This window comes from Archocentrus centrarchus, chromosome 18 (assembly GCF_007364275.1).
Source record: "Archocentrus centrarchus isolate MPI-CPG fArcCen1 chromosome 18, fArcCen1, whole genome shotgun sequence".
Taxonomy (NCBI): domain Eukaryota; kingdom Metazoa; phylum Chordata; class Actinopteri; order Cichliformes; family Cichlidae; genus Archocentrus; species Archocentrus centrarchus.
In genome coordinates this window covers 1,148,387-1,168,439 of record NC_044363.1, presented here as the reverse complement: position 1 = coordinate 1,168,439, position 20,053 = coordinate 1,148,387, and the positions used below count along the sequence as shown (strand labels likewise).

Sequence of the window (20,053 nt, the reverse complement as noted above, 5' to 3'; positions counted from 1 at the left end):
AATTTTAGTTTGATATTTATTACTGAAGATTATTTTGATTTTGTCTAATTCCTCTTTGTCTATGCTTTTGCATTGATATAGAATCCTTCCAAGCCCCCACCTTTTTTTGCAAAAAAAAAATCACATTTTGAGTAATCCTGCATTTAAACAGACTGTTTAAAGTGATGAGGATGGATGAATGGATGGATGGAGGGATGGATGGATGGATGGATGGATCATGCTTGTCAACAACGATTTTTATTTCCATATATTGGATGGCGTGTCTCTGTTCCCACCCTTCCACATCTAGAAAAGACATCTCCACATAGACGGAAGTGCCGTAGAAAGACAGAAGAAAGCGGATATTCACAAATTTGACAATAAGTCAAATTTGTGAATTTGGCATGAATAGGAAGTGCAGGACTAGAGGTGGGCTGCAAAGCAGCATGCAGTGGCACAGCAATTTTAGGCAGCTAAAGCAACTGAAATACCTACAGGATATGAGATTTACCAGTTGGCTGCATAGAACAGTATCAGCTGACCTGCAGGGACTGAGTTTGACTTTGTGGCCTCTCTAAATGAATACTTGGTCAACACTTGATTTTATATATTTCAGTTGCATTTTACTCAAAAATTATTTCTTCATGTTTGAGTGCAAATTGAATAAAGAATTTCAAAAATTGTTCAAAACAACATGTTTTTTTTTAATGTTCTGTAAGTTTACATTCCTATAAAAAATCTGACTTTAGTCACATAGTGGCTTTAGCAGCTTCCATTCCTTCATGTGTAGGAATGGAAATGAGGGGAGTGGAAAGGCTCCGCTTCACAGATAGCGCGGCGTGATGAAGTCTAGAATTACCAAACTTCTTGGCAGGAGCAGTGAGGTGATGCCAATAGTGATGGAGAGGTCTTGTAAAAAAGCAGTGTTGCTGATACTGAGTTTGATGTGAGCTTGAGGCAAGAAAAGATGTGGATTAAAGTATAAAAATGGAGATGGATGTTTTTGCAATAGAAGGCTGTGAGGACTACAAGCGTAATGATCGATGAAGCGAAGGCCTCAGAGTGAACTCCAGATTCTGCTCCCTCTCTGATCCTTCACGTTGCTTTTTATGAAGCTGATCTCTATATTTCAAGGCTCATAAAGTTCATCTTCCCTCCATCCCCTACTCTCTGTCTCTGCTTTTAAATTTCTATCCTCTCAGTTGGGTCACTCTGTTCTCTCTCTCTCTCCTGCTGGTGAAGCTTTCCAATGTGGAAACTTAAAACCATAAATCAAAGCCACGTTGAGACTTGTGTGAGAGAAAATGTCTCTGACTTGACCTCCTGTGAGCCAGCATTCTCAGTATTAATACATCATTCCGAATGACCCCTGCGTTTGTTTTTGTGCAACTTGCATTCTCGAAGCTGCACTTTCATAGAAGGTCAGCGTGTTAGATAATAGGCTGAGAAACAAGTGCAATTCAACCACTAATGCAGTGATAATGTTGCATGGTGGTGTATTATACTGAAGGGCTATCAGCACTGTCACCAAGATGAGCTGCTGTGGATGACTGCAGAAATTCGGCCTCCAAATATTTAGGCTAATAGAGCTCAATGCAAGAGTGTATTTACACAAAGAAATATCAGGGAAGCCCATGTGGCAGTGTCCGGTAACCAGTGCCAAAATGCAGGGTTATTAATAGCGGGGTGGGCAGGTGATAGCATTCTGACAACAGATGGAGCCTTTGATAGTCTCCCCTCAGATCTTTATTTAAAAGACAAAAACAAAATGAAAGCACAAGACCAAGAAGACAGGTGCGGTAAAAGGGACGTGCAGACAGAATGAGACACTGAGAGGCCTTCTCTATACTGGGAATTCCTCTGGCTATTGGTGCAGCAGGTGAAAGGAGTCCACTCCAGCCTCTGCGACAGTGAAGATGCACACATACACCAACGCCTAAAATACAGAGGATTACTGTGTCTGCAGAAATATACCACAAAGCATGTGCCACGCTCCAGCACATTCTCACACAGGCATACAGCATGCTCATTATACTGTAGGGCCTGGTTTGTGATGCTGTTTATGTGTTAACACCACATATGAACCCCCAGTGCTGGAGCCACACTTCAAACCCCACTACAGCTGATATGCTATTAAAAAAACAAAAACTTCTCACACTGGTAGTTTAGATTGTAGTATTTATACACATGTAAGGTATGCTAACATTGGCTTGGTACTTATATTTCATGCAATGCCATCGATGCCTTTAAAAATAATTACCTATTTTAATCTTTTAACATCCATCCTGTCACTGGCAACCCATCTAGAGTTAGGAGCAGAGTTTGGGTTAGGTTAATCTTCTGAGATCTTAGACATCACAGGTGGTAAACCTACTCTATATATTTTGGATACTTGTAAAAAGAAATTTGAATCGTTTTAATGATGTTTGCCAGTTAGAATGGTTATTTCCTTTATTCCCATTGCCAAGACTTTTACATATTCTGATTGTCCTGTAAGAGTCAGGGTTGGGGTTATCATTGATGACAAATTATCACCTCTTTATAGTTTGTGCCTTTCTGAGTGCACTAAGGCCAGAATGAAGTAAATTTCAGCATTAGATGGTGGCCATGTCCATGTCCACAAGAGTATAACTGTTTCTTTAGTCCTCAGAAAGTTAACCCTCTGCAGTCCAACCCATCACAGGTGGTAACCCTAACCCTTTATTTTGGTGTCAGTTAGTGATTATTTTCTTTACCGATTGCCAAAACTTGGAAAATAATTATATAAAAACAAAAACTACATATTTTAATTGCTTAGGGTTAGGGATGGAGTTGAGGTTATATAGATCTAAGATCCTAACTCTAAGCTAGCAGAGTAGCCTAAATGCCCCCCCCCCCCGCCTAAACCTAAAAAAAAAGAAAGAAAAAAAAACAACCAAACAAACAAAAAAACGACACACAAAAGTCACATCTACCTGACACAGTAAAACTTTTAAGTTCTACATCGTTAAAGAAAAAGTAGAAAAACACCATGAAATGCATACGGTTTGTCAGTACTGGCCCTTTAAGCAGTTGTGCAACTGTAGTTCAGAAAGACTGGCTGCATGGGATATATCCATTCTGTGATTTATAAAGTGTATCTTCCGTGTTTAGGTATACGGTGAGGCGATGGACTGGATACTGTACTTGTGATAACAAAACAGCTACTTTTTGTGCTTTGCATGTACAGTAAGAGCTTTTAAATTCCATCAAGGTGATTCAAGAAAACCAGATGTCCCTCTGCTTCAGAGGGGTTTGAAGGGGTCAGTAGGGGTGTGATTGAAGCTAGCATCGGCGAAGATGGCCAGGGTGCCCACAGTGGTGAAGACGACGAAGATCCAGAGGAACATCCGGTCCACCACCATCGCCACATACTGCCAATCTTCTTTCAGCTAAAAGAGGCCAGTGAAAGGAAAGACATTAAAAAGTGAAAGAAAAGGGGAATGAGTGAATATGAGGAAGGAGAAATAGTGGGAAGATGGGAAAAGAGAAAACAGTGCAAAGGTCAGAAATCAAACTGTCTTTTAGATTAACAATAGTGAGGAGAATAAAATGGAAGGACAATAACCCTATTAATCCTCTGAGGTCTAGGTCAGTGATGACCCTGACCCTAACCCTGTGATCATGCAATTTTTGTTCTCAAAAAATTTTCTCAGGTCTTGACAAACAGGGACAAAGAAAATAACAATTCTAAGTGATATGCATAAAAGTTTTTTTTTTTTTTTTCCAAAAACGACTTTGTCTTTTCTCGAGAACCTAGGATAAAGGATTAGGATTCAGGGTTTGGGGTCATCATTGATCACAACTTAGATCTCGGAGGATTAACATCCACCATGTCACAATTCTAGGGTTAAGGTAAAAGGAAGGTTTTGTTTTAGCCACTTGCCAAATAGAGAAAATTTTCAGAAACTGCTTTTTAAAATGAAATCCCACATATTCAGATTAGATTTGCAGTTTTTTTCTCTTACATGCTTTTCCATTTGGGAGTTCCAAACCATGCCCGTTCACCCTATATGCATTCCCAGTAACCTTGTTGATCTTAGAAGGTTAAACTGGCTCAGACATTCAAACTCACCGCTTCATAGTCTTTCTCAGACTGCAGAGCCTCAGCTATGTATGTGATGGCCTCTATGGCTGACTTGAGCTCATCAGGTAGTGTGAGGTAGCTACTGGGACCATCAATGAACTTCCTCAGGTCTGTACATATGCCATCCGGCTGGAACCTTCATGACAGTACACACACACAGTAATGCCAGAAAAGTGGGCAGAAAAGTATCCATAAAACACAAAATATTGTGATATTAAAAATATATCTTGGGACTGATTCAGGAAAACGATGTAGTGTCAACACCCGAACAGAACAAATGCACATGAGCATGCAGAATGCAGCGAGCAGGTGTCAGCCCACACTAATTAAAAGCTGTAAAATAGCAACGTTTTTATGAGCTGGGCTGCACGTCTCCTTTGCACTCTCCTGTCATCCACAGAGGAATAAAGAGAAGGTCAGAGGAGCTCCCTGGGTCCCCCTCTGCGGGTTTGTGCAAGGCACTGCCCTTCACATGCTGACCAAGCTGATGTGTGTATGTGTGTGTGTGTGTGTGTGTGTGTGTGTGTGTGTGGGGGGGGGGGGGGGTGCTTATGTGTGTTTCTGTGCTTATTGTTGCCCTCAGTTACCAACTGTCAGCTGCTACTGGATGCCAGGAGTTGTTGGAGGAAGCTAGTAGAAAGGCGTTGTGTCTACCTTTGTAACTCTGATGTCAATCATATCTATGAACACGGCAGTTCTAACTTTAGAGGTCAAATTAGTTTTTATGTATTTACTTTTCAAAATATAGAAAGTAAAATAAAAAAAATTTTTAAAAAAAGATCTGTTCCCTCAATTTGCTATACTGCAAAAGGACAGTCTTCTAAGGAACTACTGCTGGACTAAATTATATTATGAAGCTTTGGAGGTGAAACTACGGTGGCCCTGAGAGGTCAAATGCACTGCAACTTAAGAAAATGCCAGTAAATATAAAAAAAAAAAATTTGTGTGTGTGTTATTTCTATTTTTGTTGGGTTTTGTGCACTTTTGCAGCATTTTTCTATCAGCTGGTGTTTTCTTAAGTGGCACTGAATTGACCTTTCAGGGCCACCATACAAGACACCCACAGGCAAAAACGCTCATCAATTTTCTACTTCCTGGCTACTTCTGGTAGCCAGGAAGGAAGTAGCCAGTCTATTTGCTGGCATTAGCTAAATAGCTAAGAATGATTTGCATCTACTTCTAGACAAAAAAGCCCAAATTTTATTTCAGTTTTTGGAAATGTAGTTTAAACATTTCATGAGCCATGAGCATGCAATGCCTTTCAGTTTCTCAGTGAGCTCTGCCCCTTGTTTATCAGGTCTAGATTCAAAACAAAATATTTCACTAACAAATGGGTGAAGTCATGTTGGATACATTTTTAATATGCAGTCTATGGACTTTGTAGGTCCCCAAAATAGGGACAATGTCAAGGCAAGTTAACTTAACAAGCATTAAAACTTCACTGATTTCCAGTTGGTGTTAATGACCTCTACAAAGACAACACTGACAAACGTCACATCGTCTTCTTTGCAGAGCAGCTGCTTTTCTTATGAAACACCTCAAATATTAAACACCTCCTTTAGAAGATGGCAAAAAAAAAAAAAAAAGTGGCAGGTTAGGCAGCCTTCCACCAGAGGGCAATGTAGCACAATGTTAAAAGTGATAACCTGGCAGGCAGGGCAGAGGAGGTAGCTGCTTGGTATTCAGTACATGAAATTGGGGGGTTTATAACGCAGCGCTGCCACCACTGCTGCTCCTGTGAGTGTGGCAGGTGAAGAGTTTGTGACCTAAGAAGGGTGAAGCCCTATCAGGTAGAGAAAGAAATGAAAAAAAAAAAAGGGGGGGGGGGGGGGGGGGGGGCACAGTGTGGCCTCTTAACCCCTCCTTCCTTTTCCCTCCTTTATGGCTCAAAGTAGCACTTCATCAGCGAGAAGTAAATGAGTATTCAGGAGACTAATTCAACTAAAACTGGCTGTGTCTGGTGCCAAGACATGCACTAAACCCAATTAAGAGAGGCATGCGAATGTACGTGTGGACCCAAGAGAGATACTGCTGTCTCATCAAATTCCTCTAACAGAGCCCCTCCCCCTCTCTGCTCGTTCACCCAGACACGCAGCGTCCCGCTCTAATGTGCCAGAGTCCATTTGTGCAGGTCATTATTATTTTAGCAAAGATCTTTCCCTCCAGACATATCTAATTTCTCTCAGGCGGTTAGAGATGGAGGGACAGCTACACACTGGGGAGAAAACTTTGGATATATTAAGAGAACAGCAGGAAGGCGGATTGGTTAACAGTGTTTTATGGCTGATTGGGAGGACGACAACTAGCTACTTAAGCAAGGTCAACAATTTCTTGTGTACAGAGGTTTGAGACTAGAGTTAGTCCGGCTCGGTTTGTGGCCAAATTGTGAGGCAACGCTGGCCTGAGTCCAGCTCCTTACTCAACAGCTTCAGGGGCAGCACCCTGTGAAACTTTTGATGAAAACCATCAATCTGGCTTTCAGTGGAGGTGTTCGGGTTCTAAAGTTTGAATATTTCTTTTACTGAGGGCGTTCCACCTCAAGAAAAATGAGCACTGTTTTGCAGTTAAATTAAAAATTTAAGTCAGTTCAGCTTTTTGTGACATCTCAGAGCACTTTAAATAATAACAAGGCCTCTGCAATAGTCATTACCAGTGTTCAGACATCTGTCACTGATTAGATGAAAGGTCAGAAAGACCTTAGGAAAGTAGATCTTTAACGGCTAGTCTTTTCCTACCTTGCAACAGCTCCAAAAATGATGATTTGACAGCTTAAACTTCAGGAGAAAGGGCAAAGATATAATATGTGACAGAGACTTCAAAGACGATCTGTCTATTTTCTTCCCTTTCTCCTTTTCAGGGTTGTGGCTCGCTCTCACACTGCTGGCTTACTTGTGCTTCCCAGGATACTTAAGAGTAGAATGGGAGGCAGAGCCTTCAGCTTTCTTCTGTGGAACCAGCTCCCAGTTTGGATTTGAGAGACAAACACCCTCTCTATTTTTAAGATTAAGCTTAAAACTTACATTTTGACTTAAAACTTACTAGATTTTAGTCAGAAAAAACCAAAAACAAACAAACAAAAACCTATGGCTTCTTATCCTAATAATAATTCCTGGAATCTCTTGTTGTCCATCTGTCTGGTCTTTGCCTGATTCACCAATTGCTCATCCAGTCCACCTCAAACCTGTTGTTTCCGGGTTAATTTCCTTTGTGTTTAAACATGCAGGCTTTCACATACATGGGAACCAGAGCACAAATCCAAGCGCAGTCACAGGCATGAGAGCAAATACAAACACGGGCCTGGCCTCACCTGTTGGGTTTGGGAACAAAATGGACGAGTCAGGTTTCCGGATGAAATATTCATCAGCAACTTTGCTGATAGTGACAACTTTCATCTCCCGGCGGGGTAGGGTCTCCAGGGACAGGGGGGTCTCCACTTTTGGCCGCAGCATGCCCAGGTAAGGAGGCAGCATGTGGATAAAAATCTAGGTGGAGAGTGAAGGTGAAGAGGAGCAGAGACACCTTTACAATTCCCATTAAAGACAGTTCAGTGTGAAGACTGATGTTTCCATGTGTGGTAATTTATATTTGTCAGCACGACTCTGTTCTGGGACTTTCATGCCCTTCCACACACACACACACACACACACACACACACACACACACACACACACACACGGAATGCATAAGGTGGTAAATGTGGAAGCAAGACCCCAACTTTGAGATAAAAAAAAAAAATGTCAAAGCAGTTTCATTCTTTTATGAATGTGCACATGTGACCACAGAGGTTACTAAACTGCACTGTACATTTTCAGTCAATAGCTTGTTGGCACTCACACCTCATGGATCCATCCTTAGCTGGTATTAAAAGTCCATTTGTTTGGATTCTTGTTTCATGATTTAGGGGACAGCTGGAATGTACTTGCCCTGTATTTGCCTATTAGGGCTGAGAATCGGTTCCAAATATTGAACTTCGCAGTGAGATAACCTTTGAGAGCAGTTGCTGCTGAATAATGCGGGTGGGGAAACTAATGCTTTCCAGTTCTTCAAAGCCTCCTTTCAAGGTCTCTTCAAACAAAGTACATAAATCTGGGTGCTCCAGTAGAGCGATTCAGTAAAGGCTGTACTGGGCACAAGGGTGTCTAATTAAAACAGGAAAAAAAAAAATGCTTGATATGACATGATAAAAATGAAGTTTTCATCAGATGCTGTCAGACTTGGAGCCTTTCATATGGCTATCAGGGGAGACAATGATTAAACAGCACGTCAGGGTTGAATGTTCGCCTTGATCAATATCATAAATGCTCTAAATGGATCATTTATCTGCTCTTTGAAGTGCTTTCATATTCTTTTTGTGAAATAACTCTTTGCTTGCCAGTACTGACAGATGGATGTCAATAATAGCCCCCAGGCGAGGGACATAAACTGCCAGAAAGTCAATAGTGAATTTAATAGTGATTTTGAGTTCATTTACAAGCACATGTCCACATCCTTATGTGCCTCCCAGTTCCTTGTGTTTCACCTGCTGTTTCTGCCATGTTTGCTAGCTCTCAGCGCGAGACAGCCCATCAGTGAGTCACTCACAGTGGCTTGACAGACTTAACTGAGAGCTTTGAGAGGTGATGGAGGGTCTTTTTTTTTTTTAATGTCCTGCAACTTTACTATTTTTGTTCACTCCCACAGCAGCAGTAAATAGCACACGGTCACAGACAGAGAAGCTGTTGAACAAGATGGAGCAGTTAGAGAACAAGAGCGATCTCTTTCAGGAGTTGAGGCCAGCGAAATTCAAGTGTTCTCGTTTTCTTTGTGGATCGGCTGATCTGTGTTGCTCTGCGATGATGCACCTCTGAAATTTGGAGCTAAACATAACAAATAATTCATTCAAATTACATTAAAATAATTGTTTTTTTAATGATTTCTCAAACACTGAAAGTTGAGTCGTTTGATCATCGTTTAATCGGTTTGTGCTGCTCACAGTTTTAACACTATTAAGTGTCAATATCTAAGATAATACAGTCAGGACCACTATAATCCAGAGGAGACTATTTTCATCTGCAGCAGATTATATTCTGCAGCACGCTTGGTTCTGTGCCCTCACTACCCTTCCATTTGCATAGATGAAAATGTGGAGGTAGCGTGGAGGCGGGTTGCAAAGCAGCTTGCAGACTTACAGCTGAGCAGGCTCAAAATAACAGCTTAAATAAAGTTCCCTATATGAAATATGCCAATTAGATGTGTTAAAGTGTATCAGCTGAGCCATAACCTGATGTGCACTGGCACTGAGCTCTGCTGATCTGCTGGGATTATTAATGAGCTTAACTTAATGGAAGCCCTGAACTAACATGTGGCGTGTGATTCAGGTTGTGAGGCAGAGGAAGTTTTTAAAACTGAAGATCCATTCCAACAGACAGCAGATCTTAAAGAGGTGTCCAAAGAAACTTCAGTATTTTGTGTTGGTATGCACTCAATGGGACATTTATGGACATTTGTGATAGGTCAAATGTGATCTGACAGTTTTTATTGTCATCAATTAGAAATTCAAAATATAAACACACCTGCACACACACAAAGGTCAACAGAGCCTAAGTAAAAGAGACCTACACATTAACTAGTACACACAGACATAAACAAACACACACATGAAGAGACATTAAAAATATTGAATCTCTTTTTTTCTCAAAGGGACACTTTGTCATTCATTTAAATCCCTAATGGCCCCTCCACTGTACTATTTTTCTTATAGATATTATGTAACATGCGTCTAATTTCCCACAGCTTGAACACAATGAGCAGGGGAACTAAGAGAGGAAACAGCACCCCAGAGAGCAGTACTTCATCTACAAATACTGTATTCCTCAGCAGTGGCTGCTGAAACTCGGGTAGTGTTGCTGTTGAGTCTATGTGCTGCTCAGGCAGACACCACAGAGAGACACAAGCACTGTACTCAAGAGCATCCAAAGCATCACCAGGGCTGATAAAGCACTTCAGAAGCATGGAGGAGTGTGACTTAGCTATCTGTGTTGAATGGCTGGAGAAAGAAAATTAAATGCTGAACTCATCCACCAAGATGGAGGAGGAATAAAACGCAGCATGGATACTGTGTGTGATGTATAAACTAGAGATGTTTAAATCTGTCCTTTACAGTGATTCCACAGCTGCTATTGCCAGGTGAAAGCGAAGGCATTGGTCACTTGATGGCAGTAGAGTCACCTGTGAAGACCACAATTATATGTTGACTGCATGTAAAGGTCGTGGCTGCTACTATGGCTTGTACATTGTACTTGTGCTCGAGCACTGAGTTTTTGCATTCGTGGCTGGTGACGTGACCATATTTGGAAGAAATGGTATCACCGAGGCATTGTCAGCTAGCTGTCTCCCAAGATGCATCAGTAATTAACTGTGATATTAATGATGCAAGTTTTAGGAAGTAAAAAATGGGCTTTAACAAAGCATTCTTAGAGGAAACCTGAAAAGCCAACTGTTTAGTGTCTTTGAACACAACTAAACGCCGAAGAAGAAACATAACTTTAGGCCTTTGTGGAACTTAAACTAATCACTTATATTAAAAAATTGCATTTCATACAGGTCATGAATGGGGAAATCAGATATGGAAACAAACAGCATTGAACAGGCTGTAGAAAGCGTGGTACAGTTAATTTGGGGAGTTTCTTGGAGTTTATGGGGACACACTCACTTAAGGGGTATGCCTCAAGTGGCCAGTACAGGAAGTGTGCTTCCACATTGGCTATATTATTGCTGAAAAAAAATTAAATGAACACTGAAAACAGAGCAGAACTCAATTGGAAAAAAAAAATCATGCCTCATATCTATAGTGATATGGACTGTGTTAGGAACCAAAGGCCACAACGTTTGATGGAAAAGGAAATTGTCAACCTACAGCTGAATTTAAGGACATCCCTGAAAATCAAAGTGAAAAACTTATGCAGCACGCGGGTCCATTTTGCCAAAATTTCACTGGTCAAATTTTATTTAGGCCCACACGTGCTTGCATGCATGACAATGTCAGGACATGCTCCTAATGAGACAACGGATGGTGTTCTGGGGGAAGCTCCTCACAAATCTGGACCAGGGCATCACTGAGCTCCTGGACAGTTTGAGGTGCAGCATGGAGGTGTCAGATGGACCAAAACATAATGTCCCAGAGGTGTTTTATTGGATTTAGGTCACATGAGCATGGAGGCCAGTCAATGGTACCAGTTCCTTGATCCTCCATGAATGGCCTGCAAAATCTTGCCATGTTTCCCTTCATGGAAACGCCTGCCCTGACCAGCACAGGGCCAACTAGAGGACAATGACTTGGTGCACTCGGTGTTAATGTCATCAACACCAAAACAGCCGAAACTGATTAACAACCCCCTCTGCTACTTAACTGATCAGATCAATATCCCAGATGTTTAATTGACTTGATGCTAAACTCTGATCAAAAAGTGTTCCTTTAATTTTTTTTGAGTAGTGTCTTTAAGCCCCAGACGTCGCTACATACTTGAATACCTAGCTTAAGAGATCTGCAAAGTTGGGTGATAAATCTATGAGGACTTGTTCTTTTCACATTACACATTACCATCTGATCTATGTTTGTTAGAAAAATATTAGGGAGGATCTTTAAATTAAGCTTTTAAAATGAAGAAAAGATAAATACAGAATCATAAATTTCCCTCTAATGTTTTGTGCCCAAAGGTTTCCTCCTTCCACATCTCATTATTTTGTTAATCACTCATGAGTAGGGGTGAAAAGAAATACAAACTATGCTGCTCCCTTTCCCCATCAATCGAGCATCAAGCACTTCAATTAAACCACGGAAATCAGCTCCATATGTGGGGGCCTTTCTGCAGTGAATGTAGCCTGAAACCATGACACAACTCGGATCAAAGCACAGAGCCGCTGCTTACGCCTGTAATTAGCTTCACACAATGTGCACTGTGGGCAACAGCAACTGATGGAGGTTAATGTATAACATGACGTTTTGAGTGTAGAGAACTGTGTGGACCTAATTGAGTAGCCTACTTCAACCCACGCTACCATTAATTCTTTAACCAAATTAACACATCATTAATTACATTTTTTAGGTGTTTATTGGTAATACGGTTGTATGGTAAATTAAGAATTATCAGTTAGAGAAAACTTGAATATATATATATCTATATTGCCAAAAGTATTCGCTCATCTGCCTTCACACACGTGAGTGGTCTCGGGAGCTTGAAAAAAGGCGACTGGACTTCTTTGAGATTCACGAAGACGATTCATCTCTCATCTCAAGCCTCTCAAATGAGAGTGTGTTTATGGGAATTTCTGACCATTCTTACATAAACACATTTTTGGGGTCAGAGACTGATGTTGGATGAGAAGGTCTGGCTCACAATCTGTGCTCTAATTCATCCCAGAGGTGTTCTGTTGGGTTGAGGTCAGACCTGTCGAGTTCTTCCACACTAAACTCACTAAACTTGGGAGCATGAAATCGTCCAAAACATCTTGGTATGCTTGGCATTAAAAGTTCCTTTCACGGGAACTAAGGGGCTGAGATCAACTCCTGAAAAACAACCCTGAAAACTTTATACTTGGTACTGTTCTCGTCATATGTCGCTGTGTGGCAGGCAGGTTGGAGACAGAGAATAAACTCAAGGTCAGTTTTATTGCTGGAACTCACAGGGAAATAATTCAGAATACAAAAAAGGCTAGGCTGGAGCCAAAAATGCAAAAATTCTGAGATAAAAAGGAAAACATGGAACTAAGGTGCACACAGCATGAGCGAGGACATGAAAAGGGACCGAGGAAAACTGTGGGCTTAAATATACAAGGTAATTAGGGAGATAGGACATAGCTTGGGAAAGCAAGATACAGGTGAACAGAATCTGATGAGACAAGAGGACGCAAAACTGAACACAATGCACGCAAGAAACGAAACCAGCAAAATAAAACAGGAAATAACTAAACACCAATCTGAGATGGAGAATGTACAAGGCATAGGGGAGGCAGGATAACTAGAACTCAAGGACCAAAATAACCTATCAAACAACTGTGAACTCCATCATGTAATCCAAAATCTAATTACAAGAGCATAGGAATTCATAAATTAGAAAAACTCCTAACTAAGGACCAAGAATAAACTCAAAACACTGAGTGAAAGGACCATGACAATTCTCCTGGCAACCACCAAACCGAGGCTTGTCCATTCAATTGCCAGATGGAGAAGCATGATTCGTCACTCCAGAGGACACATCTCCACTGCTCTAGAGTCCAGCATGCTTGACACCACTGCATAGGACACTTTGCATTGCACTTGGTGATGCAAAGCTTGGATGCAGCTGAAAATCCATTCCATGAAGCTCTCTATGCACTGTTCTTGAACTAATCTGAAGGCCGCATGAAGTTTGGAGGTTTGGTCAGAACTCTACAGAAAGTTGGTGACCTCTATGCCCTATGACTCTTTGACTGAGTTTCTGTCATTCCCACTCTCTTCCAAATAAATGAAACTGGCCTGGACAAAAATGATGGTAGCGTTAACTTGATATTTTGTTGCACAATCTTTTGAGGCAATTACTGCATTCGAGTGATTTCTGTAACTCTCAATGAGACTTTTGTACCTGTCGACAGGTACTTTGGTCCATTTCTCATGAGCAAATTGCTCATGGATTGAAGGGTGCCTTCTCCAGACTGCTTGTTTTAGCTCCTTCCACAGTTGTTCAAGAGGATTTAAATCAGGACTCATACTGTAGGAGGCCACTTCAGAATAGTCCAAGGTCTTGTTCTTTCCCATTCCTGGGTGTGTTTTGGGTCATTATTCTGTTGGAGGACCTATGAACTGCAAAAGAGACAAAGCTTTCTGGGCTTCATATTTTGCTTCAGAATCCCTTGATACTCTTGAGATTTCATTGTACCCTGCACAGACGCAGCAAAACATATCTCAGCCTCCTCCTTGTTTCACAGTAGGTATAGTGATCTTTTCTTGGTATGCTAATTTCTGTACAGTAGCTGTGAACACAGAGCTGATGTGCCTTGCCACACAGCTCCAGTTTTGTCCACAGGACATTCTCCCAGAAACTTTGTGGCTCGTCAATGGCTTTGGCAAATTCCAGTCTCCCATTTTTTATGATTTGCTTTCAACAATGATGTCCTCCTCGGTCATCTACCATTAAGTGCACTATTGGTGCACATGGTGCGATCTGACACTGATGCATCTTGGAGTTCAGCTCTGATCTCTTTGGAAGTTGTTCTGGGCTCTTTGGTTGCCATTCCTATTATCCATCTCTTCGATTTTAATTGGCTACAGACCTTAAACTTCTGAATAATATGTTCAGCTGTAGTCACAGGAACATCAAACTGCTTGGAGATGGTCTTGTAGCCTTCACCTCTAACATGCTTGTCAATAAATGTCTTTCTCATCTCATGAGAAAAGCTCTCTCTCCTTCGCTTTCTGTGGGCCAGGTTCAGTGTGGTGCACACCATGATACCAAACAGCACAGTGACTACTTTTTACCCTTGTAATAGGCAGACTGACTGACTACAAGTTAGAGGACACTCCTAATGCTAATTACAGGACACACCTTAGTTTATCAGGTCCCTATGGTCAACTTAAAAAAAACAAACAAAAAAAAAAATTCTAGGGGTACCCTCATTTCATCCATAATTCAAAAGCAATGTCTGATCTTCATTATTTCATTTTCATTAAATTTTTTATTGATTATTTCTTTTGTCAATTTGAAGTTATTTCAGTGACCATTATGGGTTTTTCTTTCTTTCCCAGAAGGTTATCAACAATTTGTTTACAATATAGAAATCTACTTCAGAATTCTGAGATTACTTTTTCCAGTTACTTTACTAAAGGGGAAGCAGGAGTACAGGTAGCACTCTTGTTTCAGCTGTATCTCATGATTGGACTCCTTACACAATCATGTGTCTGAACGTAGTCTAAACTTGATAGCACCATAGTGCTAAAAGTATCATTAAAAAAAATCCCTAGGCCTGTAACTCTCAGAACTAGACACCCTTGAAGGAAGCTGGCCACTGTAACTTGGTTGTATATGATTCATTACATTTGACCAACCTCTAATATGTATGGAAAAATTAATGTAGATAAAGGATCCTACTTCCTGTGTCTAAAAAAATATAGAAATAACTTTAAAAGAGGATTTCTGCATTGTCATAGTAAATGTGTTGTTGCAATTATCTTGTTTGTTTAAATTATAATTTAAACAAAGTAATAATGAACATTTTGGAGAAGTTAGTCACAAACATAGACATCAAGTATAAAAACCTCTGAAACTGATCCAGTGGTTGAAATTTTATCTTAAAATATCTAAGCTGGAAATGATGGCCATCTTGGAAAATTATGGAACGGTTATCTGCCACACTAATAAGAGTTGATGGTCCGAACCTGTCTCTTGCTCTATTTCCTTACTGTCAGATAAGTGCGTTTTTAGAAGATTTTTTTTCAGATGAATGAGCTATACATGCAAGATGCTGTAACAACACAGCTAAAGACAAGGCCTATTTCTTAAGAAGCACAAGTTTTACTCCTTCAGTGAAGTCTTGAATGCTGAGATGTGCCAAGCAAGCAAAATAGATTTCAAGTAGGGTATCACTGTGTGACCCTGAACTATACAATCATTTGAACTCAAGAGGCTCACCTTGCGGACCCACATGGGCATCATGTGGGTGTTGGGGGAGCGATGATGGAGGTTGAGGACAACAACGCTGAGGATGACAGAGAATGTGACCAGGACCATGGTAAACATAATGTAGTTGACAATGATGGGAACACCCAGTGAGGTCTCGGGGATCTTATCAGCCAGCAGCAGCAGGAACACAGTGAGGGTGAGCAGCACATTGATTGACAGACCCATCTTCTCACCTTGCAAAGAAAAAAAAACACTATTAGGAAAGTCAGAGCCACAGCACATTTCTTGTTCCTGTGTTATGACTCATTAAGCTTTACCGGGCCAAGGTTTGTTCAATTTTCAACTGACTGAGATTTAAGGAGAATCTGGTGAATGCAATTTACCAGTAATGATGCTAATGAAAAATACATTTCCCATTCTAAATGAAGCTGATTGGGCAACAGAGCACAGCCTCCTTGGTTCATGCTGTGCACAAACCATGTTTGCAAGTGACCAGAGGTCTGTGCTACAAAGGTGGTTCACGTTTTTTACCTGGGTACATCGACATGATAAGTTATACTGCAAGATTACGGACAGTGCCAAGTTGATTACTCTCAGTTGTATTCCTCTCATTTCCATTTTTAAGGTTATCAGTTCAACTGTTCTCCAGGAAACAATTTTACTCTGAATTTGGATCCCTTTGTAATTAGCTAGATGTGTGATTGCCCATTTTGAAAATACCACCCAAACTCAATTGGGACAAGGCTTCGGCAGTTTTAGAGATCATTGGCAGTGTAATCTAGCCTATGCTACATCAAGGTACAACTTTTTTATAGCTCAGGTGGTCATATAAAGAGAGCTTTAAATCTCTTAAAATCATTAAGATTTGAATGCAGTTTTTGCAAACCTGCATCAGGAGGCAGATAGAAGTTGAAGATGGCAATGATAGTAATGAGGATGCAGGGGATGATGATGTTGATGATGTAGTACAGAGGCTTCCTCTCGATGATGAGGTAGAAAGTCATTTCCTCGTACCCATCATCATTTATGTTCTTCCTGCTTGGCTTGTGTCTGATGTGCCACTCACCACTCTCTGGAGAAACATTCACAGCTTAGATTTCAAATAAGATTAGCACATTTAATAATATTACACTAACAGCCCATTTGCAGACCGCAAGAGGGGTTATGCAAAAGTGTAAATACAGTCAAAGTGGAAACACAATGTGACAATACTTTGAATATTACACAAAAACACACCAAAAGTACCTAATAATGTAAAATTGAGAATATGTATCATATGAGTCTTTCTGTACTTACCACTGAAAGACTCGTCTAACTGGATTTCCCGGATCTCCCGACCCTTTGAATCCACTGCATACTGCAGGTCAATTTCAGTCGAGTCATATGTGTAGGAGCGAAACTGCATGCTGCAGTTCTGCCAGTCGAATGGGAAATATGTTACCTAGACACAGAAACTGGCATTTAAACAAGTTGGAAACAATGTCCAAGCTGGTGGCGGCTCCAGAAATATTTTTCTGCAGGTGCTAAGGGGGGGCTAAGCATTTTACTGACGGTGCTATGAAGGATCATTTGTTCTTTCAGTTCTCAACACACACAGACACAAGCTATTTTCTTCGGGGGGCTACGTGGGTGCTATGACTTTTCCATTGGGAGGTATAGCACACCCTAGCACCCCCCTGGCACCCCCCTGGCACCGCCACTGGTCCGAGCTTAGAAGAAACTGAACTGAAGATAAAAATATAAACTTGAACAAAAAGTAAGGAAATTGTGTTTGGTCAATTATTTCTTTGTTGTAACAATGCTTCTTGGCACTAAATTTTATACCACTGAAAAGCCTGTTTATTTCCCCTTAAATGATGTCACATTTGTTAAGAAAATGCTTTTGTGGGTTGAGCAGCGGTGGTGAGTATATGTGGGTTGTGCCCATGAAAACCTTGCCAGATCTTTTCTGCCAATGCCAAACAACTTAGTCTGCTATTCCTTACTTTTTGTGTGAAGTTTAGTATATCTATGTATATTACCTTGACTCCACAGGAACTGCAGTAGAGAGCAGGAGGGGTCCAGGTTACCTTGCCATCACTATACACCTGAACATGGACATGCAGGGCCACATCAAACTGCCCATCATTACTGAAAACAAATATGAAATACAAATTAGCCAAATTTTGTTAATCAAAATTTGAATTACACTACATCGTACTATATCATAATGTGCCGTGTCATATTTTATGGTATTGCATTTTATGCTATGGATGATGTCATATCACAGAATGCATGACTTACCTCATGCTGTATTGTACCAAACTGCCTTGTATCACATTTGTTCTGTTGTCTAACAGTTTACTAACACTGTTCTCACAAAAAAAAACCTGCATTGGTCTTTTGTTTCACTCACTTTCAATTCACTTCGACAGTGGGAATGGAAAACCCCCTTTTAACAGGAGGAAACCTCCAGCAGAATCAGGCTTAGGGAGGGGCAGCCACCTGCCGTGAGGGGAGGGAGATGGGACAAAAGACACCCTGTGGAAGAGAGCCCGAGATTGATAATAACTAATGATTAAATGCAAAGCGGTGTATAAACATACAGGGAGTGAAAAGAGGATAGTGAAAAAGAAACACTCAGTGCAACATGGGGAGCCCCCACCAGCCAAGGCCTGTTGCAGCATTACAAAGGGAGAGTTCAATCAGAAAGGGGATCGGTGATAGTAGGCCCACCAACAGCATGTGCAGAACTATCAGGTTTATCAGAACAGGAGAAGAGCCAAGGGCCAGACTCGAGAGTGGTTTGCTTTTCATGGCACAAGACTGGGTGATGTCAGCTGATCTAGATCGACAACTGAAAATCCCATTTCACATCCCTTAGTCTGCCTTGAGACTGGACATCATCCTGGTGCATACCTAAACAAGAAAGCTGTAATTTCCCCATTGTGGGACTAATAAAGGTATTCGTAAAGCTGATGCTTTTGGAGCTGACAGTGCCCTGGGAGGACATGATGGAGAAGGCACAAGAGCAAAGGAGGGCAAAATACCAGGAGCTGGTGGAGGATTGCTGCAGGAATGGATGGAAGGCCACATGCATGCCAGTGGAGGTGGTCTGCTGGGGGTTTGCATGGCATTTGCACAGCAAGCCCCATGGAATAGGCAATGTAGTTAGCCACTTGGACAAAGGCTGGGGCTTGATCAAACCTGGTTGGAGGATCTCTTGTAAGACCCGAAACACCCGATGATGCCAAAAATACAACACTGATATGTCCAAAAGGTGCATCAGATGATGTATGCTGAACTGGCAGCATTTCTACACCAGATGCCCCTTCTGACACAAACCTAAAGGGGTTTGTCTCCCAAGATCAAACCAGGGACTTTGACTTTCTCATCATCTACAGTACATAATATCATCCAAATATTCTGAGAAGCTGGAGGAATCTCTGTACATAAGGGACAAGACTGAAGACTCAAGAACACTTCCAGAAATCAATGTCTGTGAACACAGTTCACCATGCAGGTTAAATGCAGGTTTTAAAGCTCTATCATGGAAAAGAAGAAGCCATATGTGAACATGATCCAGAAAAGCTGCCACGTTCTCTGAGCCAAAGCATTTAAAATGGACTGAGGCAAAGTAGAAAACTGTCAGACAAATCCAAATTTGAAATTCTTTTTGGAAAATATGGATGCTGTGTGCTCTGGACTTACTGTCAGTACTCAGTTCAAAAGCCTGAATCTTTGCTGCTATGGAGGTGCATTAGTGGCTATAGAATTGGCAGCTTACCCCAAAGGGACTATCAATTCTGAAATTAGAGTAACATATGCTCCCATCCAGGTAGTGTCTTTGTCAGGGAAGGCCTTGCATATTTCAGTAAGACAATGCTACATAGCATATAGCATGTATTTCAACAGCATGGCTTCATAATAGAAGAGTCTGGGTACTGAACTGGCCTCCCTGCAGTCCAGTCCACCTGCAATTCCAAACATTTGGCGTATCGTGAAACAAAAAATCCATCCATCCATTTTCTTCCGCCTATCCTTTGCAGGGACTGGGGGGGGGCTGGAGCCTATCCCAGCTGTCATAGGGTGAGAGGCAGGGGACACCCTGGTTGCCACCCTGTTGCAGGGCTACAAAAAATACAGTGGGAGAAATAATTATTTGATCCCCCGCTGAATTTGTATGTTTTCTCCCCTTCCAAAGAAATTAAAAATCTCTCATTTTTAGGGGAGTTTCATTTTAATGGAGAGAACCAGAAACGACTCTAATAACAAGTAGTGGATTACTTCATTACACTCTGCTCTGCTCAGATCAGCTGTTTGTGTTTGTGACAGACAGTCCAAAAAAAGTTGTGCC

At 41.2% G+C, this 20,053-nt stretch overlaps 1 protein-coding gene across 1 annotated transcript in view; it reads right to left on the bottom strand.

Moving 5' to 3' along the window:
- Nucleotides 1-2,871: 2,871 nt before the first annotated feature.
- chrnb1 (cholinergic receptor, nicotinic, beta 1 (muscle)) overlaps nucleotides 2,872-20,053 on the bottom strand; it is a 30,466-nt gene continuing 13,284 nt past the window's right edge. Inside the window, 8 exon segments of the mRNA XM_030753860.1 lie at nucleotides 2,872-3,252; nucleotides 3,255-3,389; nucleotides 4,073-4,220; nucleotides 7,382-7,566; nucleotides 15,727-15,950; nucleotides 16,604-16,789; nucleotides 17,014-17,158; nucleotides 17,739-17,847. Of these exon segments, the coding sequence (XP_030609720.1) occupies nucleotides 3,217-3,252; nucleotides 3,255-3,389; nucleotides 4,073-4,220; nucleotides 7,382-7,566; nucleotides 15,727-15,950; nucleotides 16,604-16,789; nucleotides 17,014-17,158; nucleotides 17,739-17,847 (1,168 nt within the window). The 3' untranslated portion in view covers nucleotides 2,872-3,216.